The sequence below is a fragment of the Rhinatrema bivittatum genome, chromosome 4, assembly GCF_901001135.1.
Source record: "Rhinatrema bivittatum chromosome 4, aRhiBiv1.1, whole genome shotgun sequence".
NCBI classification, from domain to species: Eukaryota; Metazoa; Chordata; class Amphibia; order Gymnophiona; family Rhinatrematidae; genus Rhinatrema; species Rhinatrema bivittatum.
Window position 1 is genome coordinate 327931665 of NC_042618.1, and position 20395 is coordinate 327952059.

A 20395-nucleotide genomic window follows, 5' to 3' on the forward strand; every position below is an offset into this window, starting at 1 on the left:
GGAGGGTATGCCTATTTCTCACAAGCTTGCAGTTGCTAGATTTATGAAAGGCATCATAATTCTAAAACCTCCAATACAAGATCTGGCCATTCCTTGGGATCTAAATTTAGTTCTTGATCAGCTTATGAAGCTTCCTTTTGAACTATTTGTATCTGTTCACATTTAAAATGCCTTTCCTGGAAAGTTCTATTTTTAATAGCAGTTATTTCTAGTTTCGCATGCTCCCTATATTCAAAGCTTCCCCAACAGGGTAGTTGCATTCTAAATTTATAATACAAATGGTCTTTCTTCATTTAAATCAATCCATCATATTGCCACCATGTTTTCCCACACCGCATGCCCATAAAGGGTGAGAAGCTCTTCATATTGCTGAACTGCAGAAGACCTACTTTATTCTATTTAGTCAGAACGGTCATACGGACACACTTCACCTCTGTCCTTCAGTTAAATAAGGAGTATCAGTTATAAAGAGAACTCTAACAACTTGGAAATCTGATTGCATCACTTATTGCTACAGTCAGTCAAGACTACCACAGCTTTCTTTGTACATCTTTGTACCATCTCTATAGAAGATACCTGTAAGGGTACCACTTGGTCTTCATACATTTACAGTTCAGTACTGCTTGGAATTGCTTGGAAAACGCTTATCAGGGTAGCAGTTTTCAACTGTATCCTCCAAACTTTAACAAATATGGGTTGCTTAACAGATCTGCAGTGCTCAAATAAATTAATCAATTGCAGCACTCAGCTTGGGTGACTATTATTCTGTTTGTCCACAGAGAAAGCAAAGTTTACCTGTAACAGGTTTTCGCTTAGAGAGCAGGCTAAATCAGCCAATACAGTCCCTTCTACCTCTCCTTAGACTTGAAGAGTAGCATACTATAAAGAGTGAGGAGACTTAGGTGGCTGTGTGAGAAGTCTTGCATGTGCTAAGAGAAGCTTTTTGGATTTTTGGAGCTCTGAAAGAGCTTTTCTATCCTGACACTGACAGGATGACCTCACCCTCTTTTGTGACTGATTTATCCTGCTCTTTTTGGAGAACACCTATTATTATAAGTAACCAACTTTGTTTTTCCTATCCATGGGCAAATGTTCAGTTTGTGGGTTGAGGATTCTAAACAGTACTAGGACTAGAGGGGAACGCATGGGAAACTTGGTCCCGGTATCATGCCCCAAGAGGGAGTCGTGTTCCACTGGCTGCAGTATCAACTGCAGCAAATTAAAACAAAATCAGGATGGGGCCTGTAAGCTGTCATGCTAATAAAACCCTTCTTGGGTTTCCTAGATAACAGAAAGCCCATTCTGGAGGAGGAGCAGGGCCTATGAGTACATGCCAGCTCACAGACCCGTATTAATTTTGTTTGAAAATGTTGCTGCTGCTGCATCATGATCTGAGAAGCATGAAAGTGGGGGAGAAGGAAGTGGCTGCTGCTGGGTAGTTGGAGTGGCTGCTGCTGCTGGGCAAGGAGTTGGGGGAGAGAGAGGGTCATGCAGGTCAAGGAGTTGAGGGGGGGGGGATGAGCTGGAGCTGCTGCCATCAGAGGGATAGCTGTGCCTCTGCTGTCAAAGGATAGAACACTATTCTGGTATCACAACTGGAAAGTATGACAGCAGGAAGAGGGTGTGTAATTCTGAATATCTGTCCTAAACATAGAAAAAGCTGATCAAAGTAGCTACCTTTTTATGGTAGGTTATAGATAGATTTGAATGGTGCTGAAAGTGTTTCCTCTTTAGCTCAGTATCCAGGTATTGAATGATTCAGTGTGTTCTCTTCAATAGAAAGAAAGCTAATGCTAAATATTTTTATCCTCATGTTTTAGGCTGGGAAACTGGATCCACACCTTGTTTTAGATCAACTGCGTTGCAATGGTGTACTAGAAGGCATAAGAATCTGTCGTCAGGGATTTCCAAACAGGATTGTTTTCCAAGAATTCAGACAAAGGTGCTGAATGTGTTGGGTAGAAGGGGAGGAACTTATTCATATGAAATATGGTTTAAAAAATGTACTAAATTTAAGTAGTATTTCTTCTGAATTTTTCTTGGTGATAGTGTGAGATTGTAATCTATTTCCTAATTTTTCCCTACTTTTCTTAATGCATTCATTGTTAATCACACCAGCAAATCTTTTGTTACTTCCTGTAGCCTTCCTCATTATTAATTTAATTTTCTTTTTGGCATGTTTTATTGAGCTGCTCTGGTTGAGGCTTATGCACCAGAAATTTAATTTTTGTCCCCGTCTGATCATTATCCCCAAAATAAGTCCCTACCATATTTGAATCAGAAATAATGGACGTTGATATCCTTCTTTCTTATTGATTTTGTATTTTTTCATGAGGTAATTTGTTTAAAGCTTAGCAGCCTCACAATTTTATTTTGTCATTTGCAAATTTGCTCATGATATATCCACTTTGTGCAAATTTAACTTGTGCACTTGTTTTGGATGTTAAGAAAACCTTACCTCATGTCATGCTAAGATTGGTGTTGCCTTTCCTTGTATTTCTGAAAGTTTACAACAGAAGAATAAACTGCTGAGCTCTTTGGTATAGACCTTAGAGTAAAACAAGTATAAATAAATATATTCTGTGGCTGTTTTATAGGTATGAGATCCTCACTCCAAATGCTATTCCTAAAGGCTTTATGGATGGCAAACAGGCTTGTGAACGAATGGTGAGCAGTTATTTATTGCAATTATTTTCCTGTACTCTCCCAAGGATTGGGACGGATTACAGATTAAAACAGCCATAAAACAATCAATTGATACATTCATCATACAAAATATAAAGGCAAAACAAAAGAAAACCACATAACTTAAAAACAAAAACCACCATACTGGTTGGTCTAAGTGAAAGCTTGCTGGAAGAGATGTCTTCAGTTCTTACATTTTAGAGATGTTGCCTGCATTTTAGCAGTTAAATGTATGTCTGCGATGTTGCATAGGGTGAATCTTTTTGTTTCCTCTTCCCCTTCTCTCCCCAGATCCGAGCTTTAGAACTGGACCCAAACTTGTACAGAATTGGGCAGAGTAAGATCTTTTTCAGAGCTGGAGTCCTGGCACACTTGGAAGAAGAACGGGACCTCAAGATCACAGACATCATCATCTTCTTCCAGGCTGTCTGCAGAGGATATCTAGCCAGAAAGTATGTAGCACAGAGGGATTCCCTGGGCAGGAAAAGAGACTCTGACATTACTCATTAGGTCATACTGTGGTTATTGTTCATGTCCAGTAGCCGTATTATCTTGAACATGTCTAGATTTGAATTGAATCTTTCACTCTCAATTCCTAATGTAAGTTAGGACTTGAGAGGCTAGGCAGATTAGATGTGCCAGTTCTCTTTCTGCCATCTGTTAATTATCAGACTGTACTATTATTAATTTACTCTTACCCTGTCAGTTGTCATGTGTTGTGGCACCCTATGGTATGCCATGCAGTAACACAGCTTTACTCAATTGAGTAACTGTTGGGCTGATGTTATACTGCTGTTTCCCTTGACTTTTAAATTATATTGTCATTACTTTAACTGTTATATATTCTTTAGTAAATCATACAGTGATTTCCGATGAGCAATTTACTTGGCAGTTGAATAATCCAGTGTGTAATTTTGTGAGCACTGAGACATTCAACCAACAAATCCTTTAATTGTTCTCTTATCGCCACTAAATGCAGTGCATGCATTCTGCCTCTCTTGTCCACAGGGCTTTTGCTAAGAAACAGCAACAGCTGAGTGCTTTGAAAGTGCTACAGAGGAACTGTGCAGCTTATCTCAAGCTACGTCACTGGCAATGGTGGAGACTTTTCACAAAGGTTGGATACCTCTCTTGTGTCTTAATTTGCAGATGATGGCAGTTAGAATTTAGTTATTGACATAATGATCAAACAGGATGAATCTTTGAGGAAGTGACTTTCCAAGAAATTTTTGAATATTTTTTTAATGCAATCCTGGGTTCAATAGTATATGAATAAGATGGACATGGAATCATTAGGATTTCCCTCTTTTTTTTTTTATTTCTATTTCATTGTGAGGAGAAGACATATTTATTTTCTGGAAACTTCTAATTAGTTATTTACATTATTACGAATCTAAATCAGCGCACTGGGTTCTAACCCTTATCAGAATCTCAGGCAGATGTTACACTGATATATACAAAGTGTAAATACAACACAATTTTAAGGAACTACATTTTTAAAAATAGAATGTATACATATTAAGTTTATGTACCAATACATTATGCAAGCACAAGATGTATTTATACTGGACTTGAAAAACTCTTAGACACAAAATTTGGTGCCAACTTGGGAAGAACTACTACCGGGCCCAAGGAGAGCTGTACTGGCAAATAGGAGGCAAGAAGCTGGGGAGGAAGATGAGAGCAGAGTTAAAACTGCAGATAAGTGCAGGAAATATTTTAAATAAAAAGTATTGAGATGGGGCCATGGGAGGAAGCAAAATAAGTACAAACCATCACTAATTTTTTTTAAATTAACAAACTTAAGGGGCAATAGGAACCACTAAAAGTAAAAATGGAGAAAAAAACAAAGTAAAATAAAAATATGGAGGAAAATGTTCTAGCTGCTAGCAATTCTGGGCTGGTACCCACATTTTCTAACTGTTTCATGCCTCTACATATGATATAGTTTATCTGGATTTGGTGGAAGCTTTTCCAGTACTACATGAGATTGATTTTTGAGTTTCAAAATGAGAAAAAATGGGGGCTAAAGAATTGGGTACATCAGTAACCAACTGGGAATGGGTGCACAGTGCAAAGCAGGAGCTAAACAGACACATTTATTTTATTTTTATTCTGCTTTTCAGCACTTCAAAGCGGATTACATTTAGGTACTGTAGTTATCTCTGTCCCCAGAGGGCTCACAGTTTCTTTCACTTACTTCCCTCACAGAGGGAAGTAAGTGAAAGAAAAGATGCCATTCCTTTACTGTAATAGGGCAGTTTTCAGCCCACATTTGGAATAAATATGGGGTTCAGTTTTGAGCATCCTTCCTTCCTTGAATATTTGAATTTGTTCTTTTAGAAGTTTAATGGGATGGAATTTCAGGTCTAGATATAGCTTAATTTTGCGGGTTCTCTGTGGAGTGCCTTTTGAGCCTTTAAGACAAGTTTCTTTGAAGGACTTGACATTAAAGACAGTTTTTCTGGTTGTCATCTGTTCAGTCAGGTGGGATTACCAAGCTTCAAGGTGCTGTCTTTTCGGGATCCTTTTTTACGTATTGTGGATGACAGGGTGACGTTGCATACAGTTCGCTCCTTTTTGCTGAAAGTTTTGTCTTCTTTCCATATGAATCAGACAGTTGAGCTTCCGGCATTTCCGGAGTGGTCTAGAGTCTCCGCAGGATAGAGATGTGTGGATGTGTGTCACTCTGTTGCATTATTTGAAGGTCACTAATGGTTTTTGGTGGTCGGATCATCTTTGTGTTTGGAGCAAAAAAAAACAAGAGAGCTTCTAAGGCTACGATATCTAGATGGCTGACGGAGACCATTTGGTCGGCCTATATTTGTAAGAGTCATGAAAGTCCAATGGGCCTCAAGGCACATTCGACTAGAACGCAGGCAGCTTCTTGCGCAGGGTGTCAGTTGGTGACTTCCAAAAGATATGTAGGGCCACAGTGTGGTCCTCACTTCATACTTTCACCAAACGTTACCGGTTGGATGGTCGGGCGCAGGAGGATGCAACCTCCTGTGAAAGTGCGTTAAGAGCAGGTCTTTTGGGTTCCTGTCCAGTGTTAGGGATGCATGGGAACATCCCACTTGTCTAGACTGATCTAAGTAGGAAAATTGGCTCTTCCCTGCTAATTTGTCTTCCTGTAATACCACAGATCAGTCCAGAAACTAGTCCCATTTGCTGCAGAAATTTTCAAAGTCCTCCAACTTTCATCGCAATGTTTTCATCGCAGATTTGGGGGGAGGGGGCCACAAATATTGTCCATACCACATGAAATTCATCCTCCGTGTCAAGATCCTTTGTTTCATGCTTGTTGCATGTTTCGCAACAGTCCATGCTCGTGGACCAACTTCTTGTAAACCTCAAATTTTGTATTCAATGCATTATCCATCACCGCGGTTACCCCTTCAACCAGTGTTGCTCTTTCTCCTAGGACAAGCAGAATAGTAGTCCTCACACATGGGTGACATCAGATAGAACCTGGCACGGAATTTTAATCTCAAAGATTCTAGAGCTTTCAGCATGCCCTACTGAGCATGCTCACGATGTGATGTGGCGCACTCAATGACGTGCCTTTGATGCACTTGATGGCATGGTGCCTTCTGTGCACGCGATACCTCGGCATAGTGCCCTTGGTGCACTTGCCACAGTGGCTTCAGTGCACTTGATGCCTCTGTGCCCTCGTTCCCTTGGCACAGTGCACTTTGTGCCCTCTGTGCACTCAATATCACAGTGCCTTTGCAGTCTAGGTCACAATGCCTTCATGGCACTTGACTCCTCAGTAGGGTGCCATCGGGCACTTGCCACGCTCGGTGCATTCAATGCCTCTGTGCCCTTGGTGCATTCAATGCCTCTGTGCCTTTGAGGCACTCAAGGTCACGGTGCCTTCGGGGCACTCTACCCCTCAGCAAGTGCCCTCGGGCACTTGCCACGGTAGTACCCTCCGTGCACTTGATACTGCGGTGCCCTCGCGGCTCTTGTTGTTGTACCCTCGCTGCACTCAGTGCTGTGGTGGCTGCGTTATCATTGTTGCCGCTGTGCTGTCTGTGCTGGCGGTGCTCTTGATGCCCCTGGGGCCCTTGATCCATCAAGATGTATGCATGGCCACCCTAGGGACTGGGGCGGTCGAAGTGGTGGCAAACCCTCGATGCTGTCGACCCCACTTCGTCAAGGTGAGCAACCTCTGTACCAGCATGACCTCAATGCCATCACAATGTGGTGCTGCCTCAGTAAATATTGACTCTCTCAAGGCCATCAAGGTGTGGGGCCACCAGAGAGGCCTTCGGACCACTGATGCCTCTCATTACCGCCTCGACTGTCTAGCCCCACCAACCAGGCACTGGATTCGCCATTGAGCGCTCTTGTTGCCACTGTGGGACTCTTTGAAGCTCCTGCATGATCCTGCAGCCCTCAGGGGGGCAGTGGTTCTTAGCCTTTTCTGGATTAAGCACAGGGGCTGCCATATTCTCGAGGCCCTCTGATGCACTGGTGCATCTGTATGCAGAGGCACTGGGAAGCACAGAACTGCCCCTTCAGCTAACGATCCCAGGGTTGGGGGTCCTGCCAAGATGCACACACCATCAATATTAATGTGTGCTAGTGAGGCTGTCAGCCGTAATGCTTGTGAGGCCATCGAGCTAACAGCATCGACACCACTGGACGCATCGGTGAGCCAAGGGAAATTGCTGTTGGCACTAGCGGACATTGGTTCCTTTTGATATCAATGAACTGTCAGTGGGGGCTGTCTGTGGTGGGTTGGTCGCATTGGCATCTCAGCGATCAGTCGTTGTGCCTCAACTCTCCTTTGGGGGGGGGGGGGTTGCTAGGCCCCAATCCTGCTGCTTCCCTCTCCCCTCTGGAAGGGAAGACTCAACTGGGTTCCAGGGCAATCCTTTTGGGTTCCCTCGACGCCTGACTATGCACCCCTTTGAGGGGATGTCCCTTGTTTTCTGTTCCCAGACAAGGTATGGCACTGCTCTGACTGGCACCAGCTCTGAGAATAATTGAGAATAGCTCTGAGATGCAGCAGGTCTATCCATGAGGGAGCCTGTCCAATTTTGCTCCCTGGTGACCTTACAGGTTTCCCCCCTGTTCAGGAGTCATTTTGGAATCTACTTGACTTGATGAGGGTCCTTCTTAAGGATCGTTATCAGTCATTCTTGCCTGCAGAACCCTCCTCTGTGAGGAGAATTTCAGTCTGTCAGCTGGGTGATTGTGCCTTTCACCCTTATTGCTATGTCCATGGCTGAGGGAGTTGGGGGCCGAGTACCCCGCAATAAAGGCACTACCCTCTGCTAACAGTAGGGCCCATTCTTTGGTTCAGGCTGTCTTCCCGTGTTACCAACAGCACCACAGTTACTATTGTGCGGTTTGGTGCCTGTTGCGCATGGTTATGCTCAGGAGCAGCCTGTAGCTTGGTATTCACCCAACTGAGGACTACCATCCTGCTTGTCCTAGGAGAAAGCGCAGTTGCTTACTTACAACAAGTGTTCTAGGACAAGCAGGATGTTAGTCCTCAGGAAACTCATCTGCCGCCCCGCAGAGTTGGGTTGTCCTGCATTTTGTTTTATTTTTTCATTCGTAGTTTTTCTCTGTTACGAGACTGAAGGGGGACATTGTGTGGATGCGCAGATAGTGGCATGCTGGGCATGCTCAGTATGCCGATCAAAGCTTCTAGAAACTTTGACGAAAGTTTTCCTTGCCGGGCTCCATCTGATAATGTCACTCATCTGTGAGGACTAATATCCTAGGAGAACACCTGTTACAGGTAAGCAACTGCGTTTTCTCTCAGCCCAGAAATCTTGTTCTACATAATATATAGTACATGGGAGATCTGCAACCTTCACAAAGCAGAGTTCACAAATCTCAATCAGGCTAATAGTGTATGCAAACCTGTCTCATACATATTCATTACAGATATCCTGAAAACATGACTGGCTAGGCGTGGCTCCGGGAAAGGGTTGTGAAACTGAATTTGGTAGACAGCACTTTTCTTTTCTTTTTTTTTTAATTTAATAGTTCTCCTTTAACTTGAAAGATAGCAGTCAGCTAGCCACGATCCCCCAGTGCATTGCCAATTTTTCTTGGTAACTGTAAGGATAGCTGCTATTGCCAAATGAGATAAAAGTTGGAGTGAACCTCAGAGCAGCAGAAATCTGATTCTACTCACTTCCTCATTTGATCCCCTCTAATTTGTTTTATTATGGATGTAAATTAATTGTTACCATCTTAGTTGTTCCTTCTATGAATGGTTTATCAAATTCAATAAATAAGATAGCTTTTGGTACTAGAACTACTTACTGATAAGGCCACTGCAGGAACTTGGGGTGTCATGAAACACCTGATGTAAAAAAATCCCAAAAATGGGATTGGATGGTTAAATGTATGCTAAATAGTGGTATACTCCCATAGAGATGTTTTAATGTAGTCAATTTTTCTTTCTCACTCTTAATATAAATAGGTACACCATCAACCTCCCAATAACACAGGGTTCTTGATTATGCACGCACACATTAAATGTTCTAATTCTCTCCTAATAGGTAAAGCCTTTGCTACAAGTGACACGGCAAGAGGAAGAACTACAGGCCAAGGATGAAGAGCTGCTGAAAGTTAAGGAAAAACAGACCAAGGTGGAGGGGGAGCTTGTGGAAATGGAAAGAAAACATCAGCAGGTTGGTGCTTCATCAGAGACCTTTGAGTTGTAATATATTTGAATAAATAAAATTTTGTTTATTTTTCAGCTATGGATAAAACCAAGTTTTCATATAAGCTGGACAGGCCTTTTCTAGCCAGTAGCTTTTTTTTTTTTCTTCTAAACACGGGTGTAAATATTAACAGATTGGCCAACATTTTGGTGTTTCTTGGAGTTCTAAGAATACAGAAGTGATTGCCAGCAGTTTTTTAAAAATTAATCATTAGCTGTTTTGTGGGGAAGGGATTTAGGAATATTAGTAACTGAAAAAAGTTAGTTTTTGCATTTTCTTTAATCTATAGGTATTTCATGATAGCTAATCTAAGAGAAATTCAATTTAAAATTATTCATAGAAACTATATTACTAGAGCAATGGGTATTCAAATGAAATTGTGGAATAATAATTTGTTTAGAATGTAAAATACAAAGTGGTACTTTTTATCATATGTTAATGGGATGGCCTAAATTACAAATTTACTGGTATAAAGAACAATGTTTATTAGAAAATTTTAAATACTAGCATAGAATGGTCAGATAAATTATTATATTTATATGAAAAGAAGAGTACATTGTCCAGCGGAGAAAGAAAATGTTTGTGTATCGCTTTATTAGCTAAAAAATATATATTATTGTCATAGAAGGAAGAAGAAGCTCCATTAAATGAAACATGGAGCAGATTAATGCACCAAACAGCATTTTATGAGATTCCAAGAAGTAAAGATATTCAAAATCCTTGACAAAAAAACTAAAAAAGATATTTCCAATTGTGGAAGGATATGGCACTATATATTACTTGAATATATTTAAAGGAGAATAATTTGAATAGCAAAAATGTACTCATTACTTGTTTAAAACCAACTCTTTATTATAAATATAGAGAAAAGTAGTTGGGATTAGTAGTTGGGGAATTAAGTAAAAATTATAGATATGATTTAAAATATAATATAAATATCAATATTTTTATTGTAGTTTTAACTGTAAATTTGTTTCATTTAATTTGTATGTTATGAAAACCTCAATAAAGCAAAAATAAAAAATTGTATTTTTAGGTGAGTATGGGCCACTATTGTTACTTAACGTTGGTGCTGAAGAGTTTTGAGCTTTTGTCAGGTTTGAGCCTTGTACCTGATTCTGGCTTGACCTGCTGGCCTTCTAGACAAGCCAAGAGAACTGAAGGAGGGTTATTCATCCCCTATCTAATTGAATTTGGAGCTTTGGGCCTGGGCCCTGCCAGTTACCTAGGTATAGCAGCAGCTTACAGCTTTTTTGACCATTTTGTGCTGGACTACTAGTATTAAGAGAAGCAGAACTGGCAGTTACAGCCTCCTATATCCCATTCTGCCAGCAGGAAGAGTGGCTATTGTGGCTAGCTGAGTCCATCTTGCTGGGCCACAGAAATGAAGAGGAGTGGCTGTATTCAACAGCATATCCTTCCGCATCCACTGATTTCAGGAGCTTAGAGACTGGTGTGGCAGGAGGAGAGGGAAGGGAAGACTTAATGGAGAAGGGAGTATGAGGAGGGAGAAAAGATAAGTAAATAAGAGGCTGCAGTGTAAAGGAGTGGTAGAGTTGAGAAAGCAGTTGGAGTTGTTGGGGAGAAGAAAGGGAGGCAATGGGAGGAGCAGCCACAAGTGGAAGAAAGAGGAGATAAAAATGAATCTGAAGAAATAAGGAAGACAGGAAAATGAGAAAGCAGAAGAATGATACAACTCTGATAGAGAGAACCAAAAATAGTACAAAAAGCAGAGACAGGTAAATCAACTAGAGAGGTTGAAAAGAATTTCATTTTTCACACACATTCCCAGTTTTCTTTTCCCTGTACTAATTAATTTAAATGTACACATGCTTGGTTCTTGGAGCCAAGCCAGACTTTTGCCTGATTCTGGCTCTGCTTGCCTGTCATTTATATTTTTTTTACTCCCCTTTTAGCTGTTAGGACTGAGGTAGAACAGAACACTAAATAGCTCTGGTCTAGCAGTACATAGTGTGGCTGAGGAAACAGGCAGGAAGCGCTTCTCTCCTGCCTCCTTCCACAGCTGTTGGTGAGAGGGGTCTACCAGTAGGCCACCTATGGAGACAGAGAAGTGCTTTCTCCTAGGACAAGCAGGATGGTAGTCCTCACATGTGGGTGACATCATCTGATGGAGCCTGGAATGGATTAACTTATGTCAACGTTTCTAGAAACTTGGCACACTGAGCATGCCCCACATGCCACTATCCACGTGTTCACGGGGGGGGGGGGGGGGGAGGAGTGTCTCTTCAGTCCTTTCTTTTCTGCAGAGCTGTTGTCTCGCGGAGGTAGAACTCATGCTCTTTTTCTCTCTGGAAATTTCTTAAGTGATTTTTTTGCTTTTTTTCTTCCTGTGCTGGTTGTCTCCTCTGGTTCCCACTTCTTTCTTGGTCAGTGAGTATTTTTTCACGCTGCTCCCGTACCCACCAGTCTTACTTTTGCGGTCCCTGGTGAGCCTCATGGTGGCCTCAGGCTTCCATCAGTGCCCTTGGACTATGTCTCTGACAGATCCACATGAAGTGTGCATCCTCCTCCTAGGGCATCGCATGATGTTCGGGGCTGCGAATTTCGTGCTCAAATGACCCGAAAAGACCGTTGGGCCAAGTTTCAAGATGTAGAAGTTTTTTGCTTTGGGGGAAAAATCCAAACCCTTCACTTCGGCATCGATGTCATCCTTGCCTAAGGACCGAGGGGAAACATTCGTCCTCAGTCCCTCGATGACCACTCCTCCCCCAAGGGCTTATTGGGGAAACAGGCTCCAGGGATCACCCAGTCTCAGTCTCCTACAAGTGTAGACTTCAGGATTGTCTTCCTCATCCTCAGCACCAGGGAAGGACTAGGCGGAGCACTGTGGGAGGTCTCGGAAGCATGTGGGGCTGGGCTTGGGCTGGCTACGGCACTTGTCGTCTTGCCCCGGAAGCAGCCACGGTGAGAGGAGGCACCATCCTCCCTAGATGCCAGTGGCCCGAGGCCATCCACACCAGTTCCAGTGCCGGACGTCGATCCTCCTCAGGTCTCTGAGGAGGAGTTAGACTCTTCCCTCCCTCTCAGCCTGCCCTTTCATCGGAGGCTTTGAGGCAGAGTTGGAATGTTGGGTGCTTTGCATGACAGGGAACCGGGTGCTCCAGCAACCTGGGCCGGCATCGTCACCAATGTCATTGAGGGCTGGTGCCTGTGCCGATGCCGCAGGGCTGGAGCCGTTGTTGAACCAGCTTGATGTCATCCTCTATGTCTCACCGACCCAGGTTACTACCGGCGCCCCACAATTCCTTGGTGAGCCGTTGGGCACCGAACGCAAGGCGTCCAAGCTTGTCCTCATAGGAATTCCTCAGAGGAAAAAAGTCTGATGCCCTCCACTCTATGTAATCCCCTTGTCACACCCGTCCGGCACTGTCAGGACCAGGGCTTGGGCCTTCGAGTCCCTCAGAACCCCTGCCTAGAGATGTGCCCAGTGCTACTCGGCCCCCTCTCTCTGGGCAGCCGGATGAGTTCGAGGGCCCATATGGACCCCTGAGGGAAGAATACTTCTGATAAATCTGATGATCTTCCATCAGATTCTTCCCACCTGGAGGAGCGCTGCCATTCTCCACCTTAGATATTACCTTCGCGGGGTTCGTCTGGGCAATGGTTTGAAGCCATTCCCTTTCACTTAAGATGGAGGAAGGTGCCCCCATGGGCAAGCAGGTTGGTAGTCCTCACATATAGGTGACATCATCAGGATGGAGCCCAATCACGGAACACTTTTGTCAAAGTTTCTAGAACTTTGACTGGCACCTATTGGGCATGCCCAGCATGGCACTAACCCTGCATCCAATAAGGGTCCCCCTTCAGTCTCTTTTCCGCGCAGCAGTAGCCATGCGGGTTAAGGTGCTCTCTAGAGATTCCTGAAGGAATTTTCCTCACGGAACTTATTTCTAAAATTTCAAAATATTGTACCCCATGGGGGTCCCCCTATCTATTCCGTAGTCCGCAGTCGCAGGTAAGGCTTTGCTCTCATTTGCGGTCTATTCCTGTCTATTTTTTCCCTTCGGGGGGCCTATCAGCCATCAACTGCACCGCAGCTAAAGTTTTGTCGAAGCCATGGCATCGTTTTTCATCGGTGCCCCAATTGTCCTTGGACATTGTCAATCACAGACCCGCATAGGGTCTGTGTGGTGTTTTGGGGTCGGACCACGATGTCTCAACTTGCATCAAATGTGCCAAATGACACCGAAGGGTCGTAAGGCCCGCTCAGAGAAGATGGAGTTTCTTTTTCAGGCAAAACCACAGATCCACCGAACCGCTTCGACATTGTCTGAGCCAATGCTGTCCACCAGGCACAACTACTCCGAAGGCATAGACTTTTTTCTTTTTCGGCTCCAGAGAAGGACCGAGGAGAACATCGTGAAAAGTGTTTGACACCATCAGAAGGCTCAGTCCCGCTGATCCAGGCAAGCCCTCTGCATTGGATCAACAGAGCCACCGACAAAGAAATCCTGGTCCAGAGAAGGCCCCGTCTTCCTCTGCAACTGGGTCACCAAGGTGTTTCCCCCACCTTCATTGGTGCAGGGATCTGCGACTGCCACTGTCAAACCGGTGGACCCTCTGGCTATGCCAGTGCTGCCTCCTACTCCAGAGCTGGGGTTCCATGCTACAGGCTTCCGTGAGGAATTGGATCGGATGATCCAAGATACCATCGGAAAGGCACTGCAGGGTTTCCAGCCTCCGTTGACCGCCGGCACCGATGCCAGTTCCAGTCGCCGACCCAATTCCCACGGTGCTCGCACCGCTACTCGGCAGGCTGGATGCGTTGATCGGTGCCCTTCCACAGGTGGAACCGATGATACCGATATGTCCAACGCTTCCACCCCGATTCCTTTGTCATCGGACGATGAGGAAGCACCAAGGCCGGAACCTATGCCTGGATCGTCTGGGATCTTGCCACTGACTCGCCCATTGATGTCATCGATACCCTCAATAACCGCATTGTCCTCAATCGGTGCCTCCATCTATGCCGTTGGTGCCACTGTCTGTGCTGTCAGTGCCTAGACCTGATCCTTCAGGATAGCACCATTACTTCTTCCCTCTGGAGATCCTATGGGAGCATGTGATCAGCCTTACGATCCTTGGACCGATGATTCTTCCCAGGATTCTGATAATCTACCTTCAGAGCCATCTCCCCCCTGAGGAGAGAAGACGTTCTCCTCCCGAGGACCTGTCTTTTATTAATTTTATAAAGGAAATATCTGAAGCTATACCATTCCAACTCCAGACACAGATCCTGGAAGTGCTCCAATTCGTAGATGCACCCAAGGAAATCATGTCCATATCCATTTATGAAGTCCTCCTGGACCTTGAAGAGGAATTGGGAGCATCCAGGATCTGTACCACCAGTGAATCGAAAACAGATGCCACCTACCTGGTATAGACTGCCCTGTTTCTCCAAAAATCACAGCTGGATCACCATTCTGTGATTGTAGAATCAGCCCAGAAAAAGGCACGACGTTCTAAGCCTCATTCTTCCATACCTCCAGGGAAAGAACAGAGGTCCCTGGATGCATTTGGCCATCGTGCGTGGCTAAATGCTTATTTCTCGCATTGCCTCCTCCCAGTTATACATGACTCAGTATAACAGAGACCTATTTAAAAAGATCCAGGAATTTTCTGAGTCTTTACCTGACCAGCTTCACGATCAACTCAATACCCTGGCTCAGAAGGGTCTAGATGCTGGCAAGCATGGGGTCTGCGCTGCCTATGACATTTTCGGCACTGCTTCTAGGGTGTCTGCAGCGGGGATTAGTGCACGAAGATGGGCCTGGCTGAAATCCTCTGACTTAAGATAAGTGGTACAGGACCGGTTGGCTGACCTCCCGGCGCTGGAGATAATCTCTTCGGGGACAAAATCCAGAAGACTGTAGCACAGCTCAAAGACCACCACGAGACGCTACGCCAGCTTTCATCGGTGCCTTCTGATTTTCCATCCACTTCTAAAAGGACATTCCGAAGAGACTCTAAGCGGCTGTCCTTCAAGCCACAGAGATATTATCCTCCTGCTACTCGAGGTCACCCCTCCAGACCTTACCAAAAAGGTCAGGCCAGACAATCCAGGCCTCAGAAAACTGTTAGCTCCTCCACCGGGCCCAGCTGCTGGATTTTGACTTCTCGCTGGAGAGTATAAGCCAACCTCCTCTGCCGTCCATACCTGTCGGCGGTCGGTTGTGCCCACTTCAACCAACCTGTGGCACACGATCACTTCAGATCACTGGGTACTTGCTGTACTGACTCAAGGTTACCACCTCAACTTCCTGTCTGTACCAGTAGACTCCTCACCTCGGCTGACGTGGAGATCATCCGACCACTCCTCTATTCTGGAGGAGGAGGTTTCAACCCTCCTGATATCCCGAGCAATAGAACCGGTGCACCTCTCCCAGCAGGGTCAGGGATTTTATTCTCTGTATTTCCTCATTCCAAAAAAGTCAGGAGCATTCGTCCAACTCCTGGACCTCTGTGCCTTAAACAAGTATCTACAGAAGGAAAAGTTCAGGATGGTAACCTTGGGCACTCTACTTCCTCTTCTGCAAAGAAGAGATTGGCTTTGCTCTCTGGATCTTCAGGACGCCTACACACACACCTCGATCACTCCATCTCACCGCAAATTCTTTCGATTCCTAGTCTGCCCGGGCACTTCCAGTACCGGGTACTGCCCTTCGGCTTAGCATCCACACTTCGAATCTTTACCAAGTGCCTTGTAGTGGTCGCGGCCTACCTGAGGTGTCAGGGGGTCCATGTCCTACCCTTACCATCGACGATTGGCTGATAAGGACTCCAACTCAAAAGGACGCACTAGCCTCCTTACGTCTAACTCTCCATACATTGCTCTCGGGTTCTGATCAACTATCCCAAGTCCAGCCTAGTTCCATCTCAAAACCCTATCCTTCATAGTAGCCGACCTGGATACCGTGCAGGCGAAAGCAGTCCTCCCTCAGGATCGAGCTCGTACTCTCATGTCCCTAGTGCAATGCCTCCAGGATCGAGATTACAAGATAGCTTGTCATTTCCTCATTTTGCTGGGACACATGGCATCCTCTGTACATGTTACTCCAATAGCACGCCTTGCCATGAGTCATGCAATGGACTGAAGTCCCAGTGGGTTCGGGCTTATCATTCAATGTCCTGCATTGTCCATGTTACCAAGCAGCTCCGCATGTCTCTGGCCTGGTGGATGTGGCTCTCCAATCTTCTTCAAGGCCTTCCCTTTCAAATTCCAGAGCCTCAAATTATCCTGACAACGGATGCCTCCAAACTAGGTTGGGGTGCTCATGTCGACGGCCTCCAGACTCAGGGAACCTGGTCTCCAGAGGAAGCCAAACATCAGATAAATTTCCTGGAGCTTCGGGCAATCAGATATGCCCTCAGTCTTTCAGGATTGCCTCTCAAACAAGGCCATTCTGATTCAGACCAACAATCAGGTGGCGATGTGGTACATCAACAAGCAAGGGAGAACGGGCTCCTACCTTCTGTGTTAGGAAGCTGCACAGATATGGGGGGGGGAGGGGGCTCTTTCCCACTCGATGTACCTCCGCGCGACCTACTTGGGCGTGGACAATGATCTAGCAGACAAGTTGAGTCGATTCATCCGTACGAATGGTCTCTCAACCTTACGGTAGCGGACACCATCTTCCAACGTTGGGGTATCCACAAATAGTCCTCTTTGCATCCATCCACAACTGCAAAGTAGAGAACTTCTGCTCCCTCACTCGCAGCCGCCACTCACAGCCGAGGGACGCTTTTGCCCTCTCGTAGTCCACAGTCTCCTCTGCGCGTACCCTCCACTTCCACTCATATCAAAGACTCTCGTGAAGTTACGAAGGGACATGGGCTTAATGATTTTTATAGCCCCTTACTGGCCACGCCAAGTCTGGTTCCCAATCCTCCGGGAGCTATCAGTTCGTCAGTGCATCCCTCTAGGGGAGAATCCGCTTCTGATAACTCAGAACGACAGGTGCCTATGCCACACCAACCTCCAGGCCCTATCCCTGATGGCTTGGATGTTGAAAGGTTAATACTCCAACCCCTTAACCTTTCGGACCCAGTATCCCGAATCCTGGTAGCTTCACGAAAGTCTTCCACGAGTCGCTCTTATCGTTCTAAGTGGAAAAGGTTTACACTATGGTGCACGTCCATGTCCATAGACCCCTTCACTTGTTCCACTGCAAAGTTTCTGGACTATCTCTGGCATCTGACAGAATCAGGCCTGAAAACTTCCTCTATATGAGTGCATGTCAGTGCGGTAGCCGCTTTCCACAATGGAATAGGAGATGTCTCTATTTCGACACATCCCTTAGTCACACACTTCATGAGAGGTTTCTCCACCTGAAACTTCCATTGCGCCCTCCAGCCCCAGCTTGGAACCTTAGCGTGGTTTTAGGGCGGCTCATAAAACCTTCGTTTGAGCCTCTCCACTCCTGCGATCTCCGCTATCTCACCTGGAAAGTAATTTTTCTTCTCGCTATAACATCCGCTCGCAGTTAGTGAGTTACAGGCATTAGTCACTTACCCACCTTACAAAAAAACTTTACATGACAGAGTGGTCCTCCATATACACACTACCTTTTTACCAAAGGTAGTGTTGGAATTTCATCTTAATCAATCCATCATCTTACCTACTTTCTTTCCAAGGCCCCATTCAAACCCAGGAGAAAAGGCTCTATGTTTCCTGGACTGCAAACGTGCCCTAGCCTTTTATCTGGAGCGCACATCAGCCCACAGGAAGTCCACTCAATTATTTGTTTCTTTCAATAACATCAAATTGGGAAATCCAGTGGGAAAACAGACCTTTTCTCCTGGTTGGCGGACTGTATCTCCTTTTGCTACCAGCAGGTAGGCATTTCGCTACAAGACCGTGTGAAAGCACACTCTGTTAGGGCCGTGGCAACCTCAGTGGCACACCTGTAAGGCTGCGACCTGGAGCTCTCTCCATACCTTCGCAGCCCATTATTGGTTGGATAAGGCTGGCCGGCAAGATACCGTTTTTGGCCAATCTATCCTACGAAACTTATTCTCAGCTTAACTACCCAACATCCTACCAGCGACCCGTTCAGGGTTTTCTGGATGCCCTCCTACCCAAATCCACCCCTGTTGCTGTGCCTGTTGCACGTCTTTGGGTGCATTTGGTGCATTGCTTGTGCATTCTCAGCTTGCTACTCACCCATATGTGAGGACTACCATCCTGCTTGTCCTGTGAGAAAGCAGAGTTGCTTATCTGTAACAGGTGTTCTCACAGGCAGCGGGATGTTAGTCCTCACAAAACCCACCCGCTACCCTGCGGAGTTGGGTTCGCTTGTGATTTGTTTTATTTTTCGCACGTACTTCTTGCTATACACGAGACTGAAGGGGGACCCCTGCTGGATGCAGGGTTAGTGCCTTGCTGGGCATGCCCAGTAGGTGCCAGTCAAAGGTCTAGAAACTTTGACAAAAATGTTCTGTGATTGGGCTCCATCCTGATGATGTCACCCATATGTGAGGACTAAAATCCTGCTGTCCTGTGAGAACACTGTTACAGGTAAGCAACTCTGCTTTCATGGATGCCCCGAAGGAGATTGTAGTGGTGCCTGTTCACGAGATCTTCAGGGAGCTGCTTCTTCAGTCTGGGAGCACCCCCTCTCTGTAGCCCCAGTGAACCGAAAGGCTAATGGGGTGTACCTTGTACAGAAGATCGTAGAGTTTGAGAAGAGCCAACTCCCCCCACCAATCGGTGGTAGTTGAATCGGCGCTAAAGAAAGCAGAGAGGTCAAAAACCCATGCCTCAGCTCCTCCTGGCAAGGACAACAGAGCTTGGGATGCTATGGGTAGGAGAGTGTTTCAGGGCTCCATGTTGTTGGCTCGTATCACCTCCTACCTTTTGTATATGACCCATATACATATATACATGTGATCTCTGGAAACAAGTCCAGGAAGTTGCAGATGGCCTAGCATAGCAGCCTCAGGACACCCTTACAGCACTTGTCCAGCAGGGCCTGGAATGTGGGAAGTATGAGGTAATTGCTACCTATGATGTATTTGAGATGGCCGGTTGAGTTGCAGCGGCCGGCATTTCGGCACGGCGTCTACCAGCTAGCTGACTTGCCTTGCAACGGCGATAACCTGTTTGGTGACAAGGTCAAGGAGGTGGTCACACGGCTGAAGGATCACCATGAGACCCTCCAGCATTTATCGGCCAGTCTTCAGCTTCACCGGTGTCTTCTAAGAGGTCCTCCCGGCCAGGGTCATGAAGACCCTTCTACAGACCAAAGAAGTACTACCCTCCTGCCCCTCGCGCTCAGCCACAGCAGACAGCGCCAGGAGCTGATCTCTGCAACAGCAGGGCCCTAGGCCTCAGCCAGCACCCCCAGGCTAGCCCCGCTACGGGGTTTTAGCTGGATGCGAGAGAGCATAAGCCAGTCGCGTCTTCCGGTACCGGAGGACCCACCAGTCGGGGGCAGGCTCTGTTTCTTTGCAGACCGGTGGCCGGCCGGATTAGTGGGTCTTGTCCATCATCTGTCACAGCTACAGGCTGAATCTCATAACTGTTCTGCCGGATTCACCCTCGTGCTCAAGGTCCCATCTCGCATCCAGAAGTGTGCTCAGAAGGGTGTTCTCAGCTCCTTTAAAGGCCAGGGCAGTGGAAACCTGTCCCTCAGGAGCAGCAGGGACTGGGGGTTTTACTCCCATTATTTTCTAATTCCAAAGAAAATGGGAGGCTTCCGTCCATCCTCGATCTGCGAGCCTTGAACAGATTTCTCAAGAGAAAGAGAGGTTCAAGATGGTATCCTTGGGCACCTTGATTCCTCTCTCACAAAGAGGAGACTGGCTTTGCTCTCTCAACTTCAAGAACGCATATACCCTCATTAAGATCCTCCCCTGTCATAGGATGTATCTCTGCTTTGTGATGGGCTGTCAACATTTTCAGTACCACATGCTCCGTTCGGCCTGGCCTCCACACCCTGGGACTTCACAAAGTGTTTGGCCAAGGTGGGTGCCAATGTGCACCAGCTGGGAAT

The 20395-nt window shown here is 45.8% G+C and overlaps 1 protein-coding gene across 4 annotated transcripts in view; it reads left to right on the forward strand.

The window, feature by feature from the left end:
- The window catches only part of MYH10 (myosin heavy chain 10), a 461218-nt gene that overhangs the window by 301634 nt on the left and 139189 nt on the right, over positions 1-20395 (forward strand). For all 4 annotated transcript variants that reach the window (XM_029600341.1, XM_029600340.1, XM_029600342.1 and 1 more), the window contains 5 exons: positions 1821-1942; positions 2598-2667; positions 2977-3137; positions 3694-3802; positions 9216-9347. In XM_029600341.1, coding sequence (XP_029456201.1) covers positions 1821-1942; positions 2598-2667; positions 2977-3137; positions 3694-3802; positions 9216-9347 — 594 coding nt within the window. The remainder of the gene's footprint in view (positions 1-1820; positions 1943-2597; positions 2668-2976; positions 3138-3693; positions 3803-9215; positions 9348-20395) is intronic.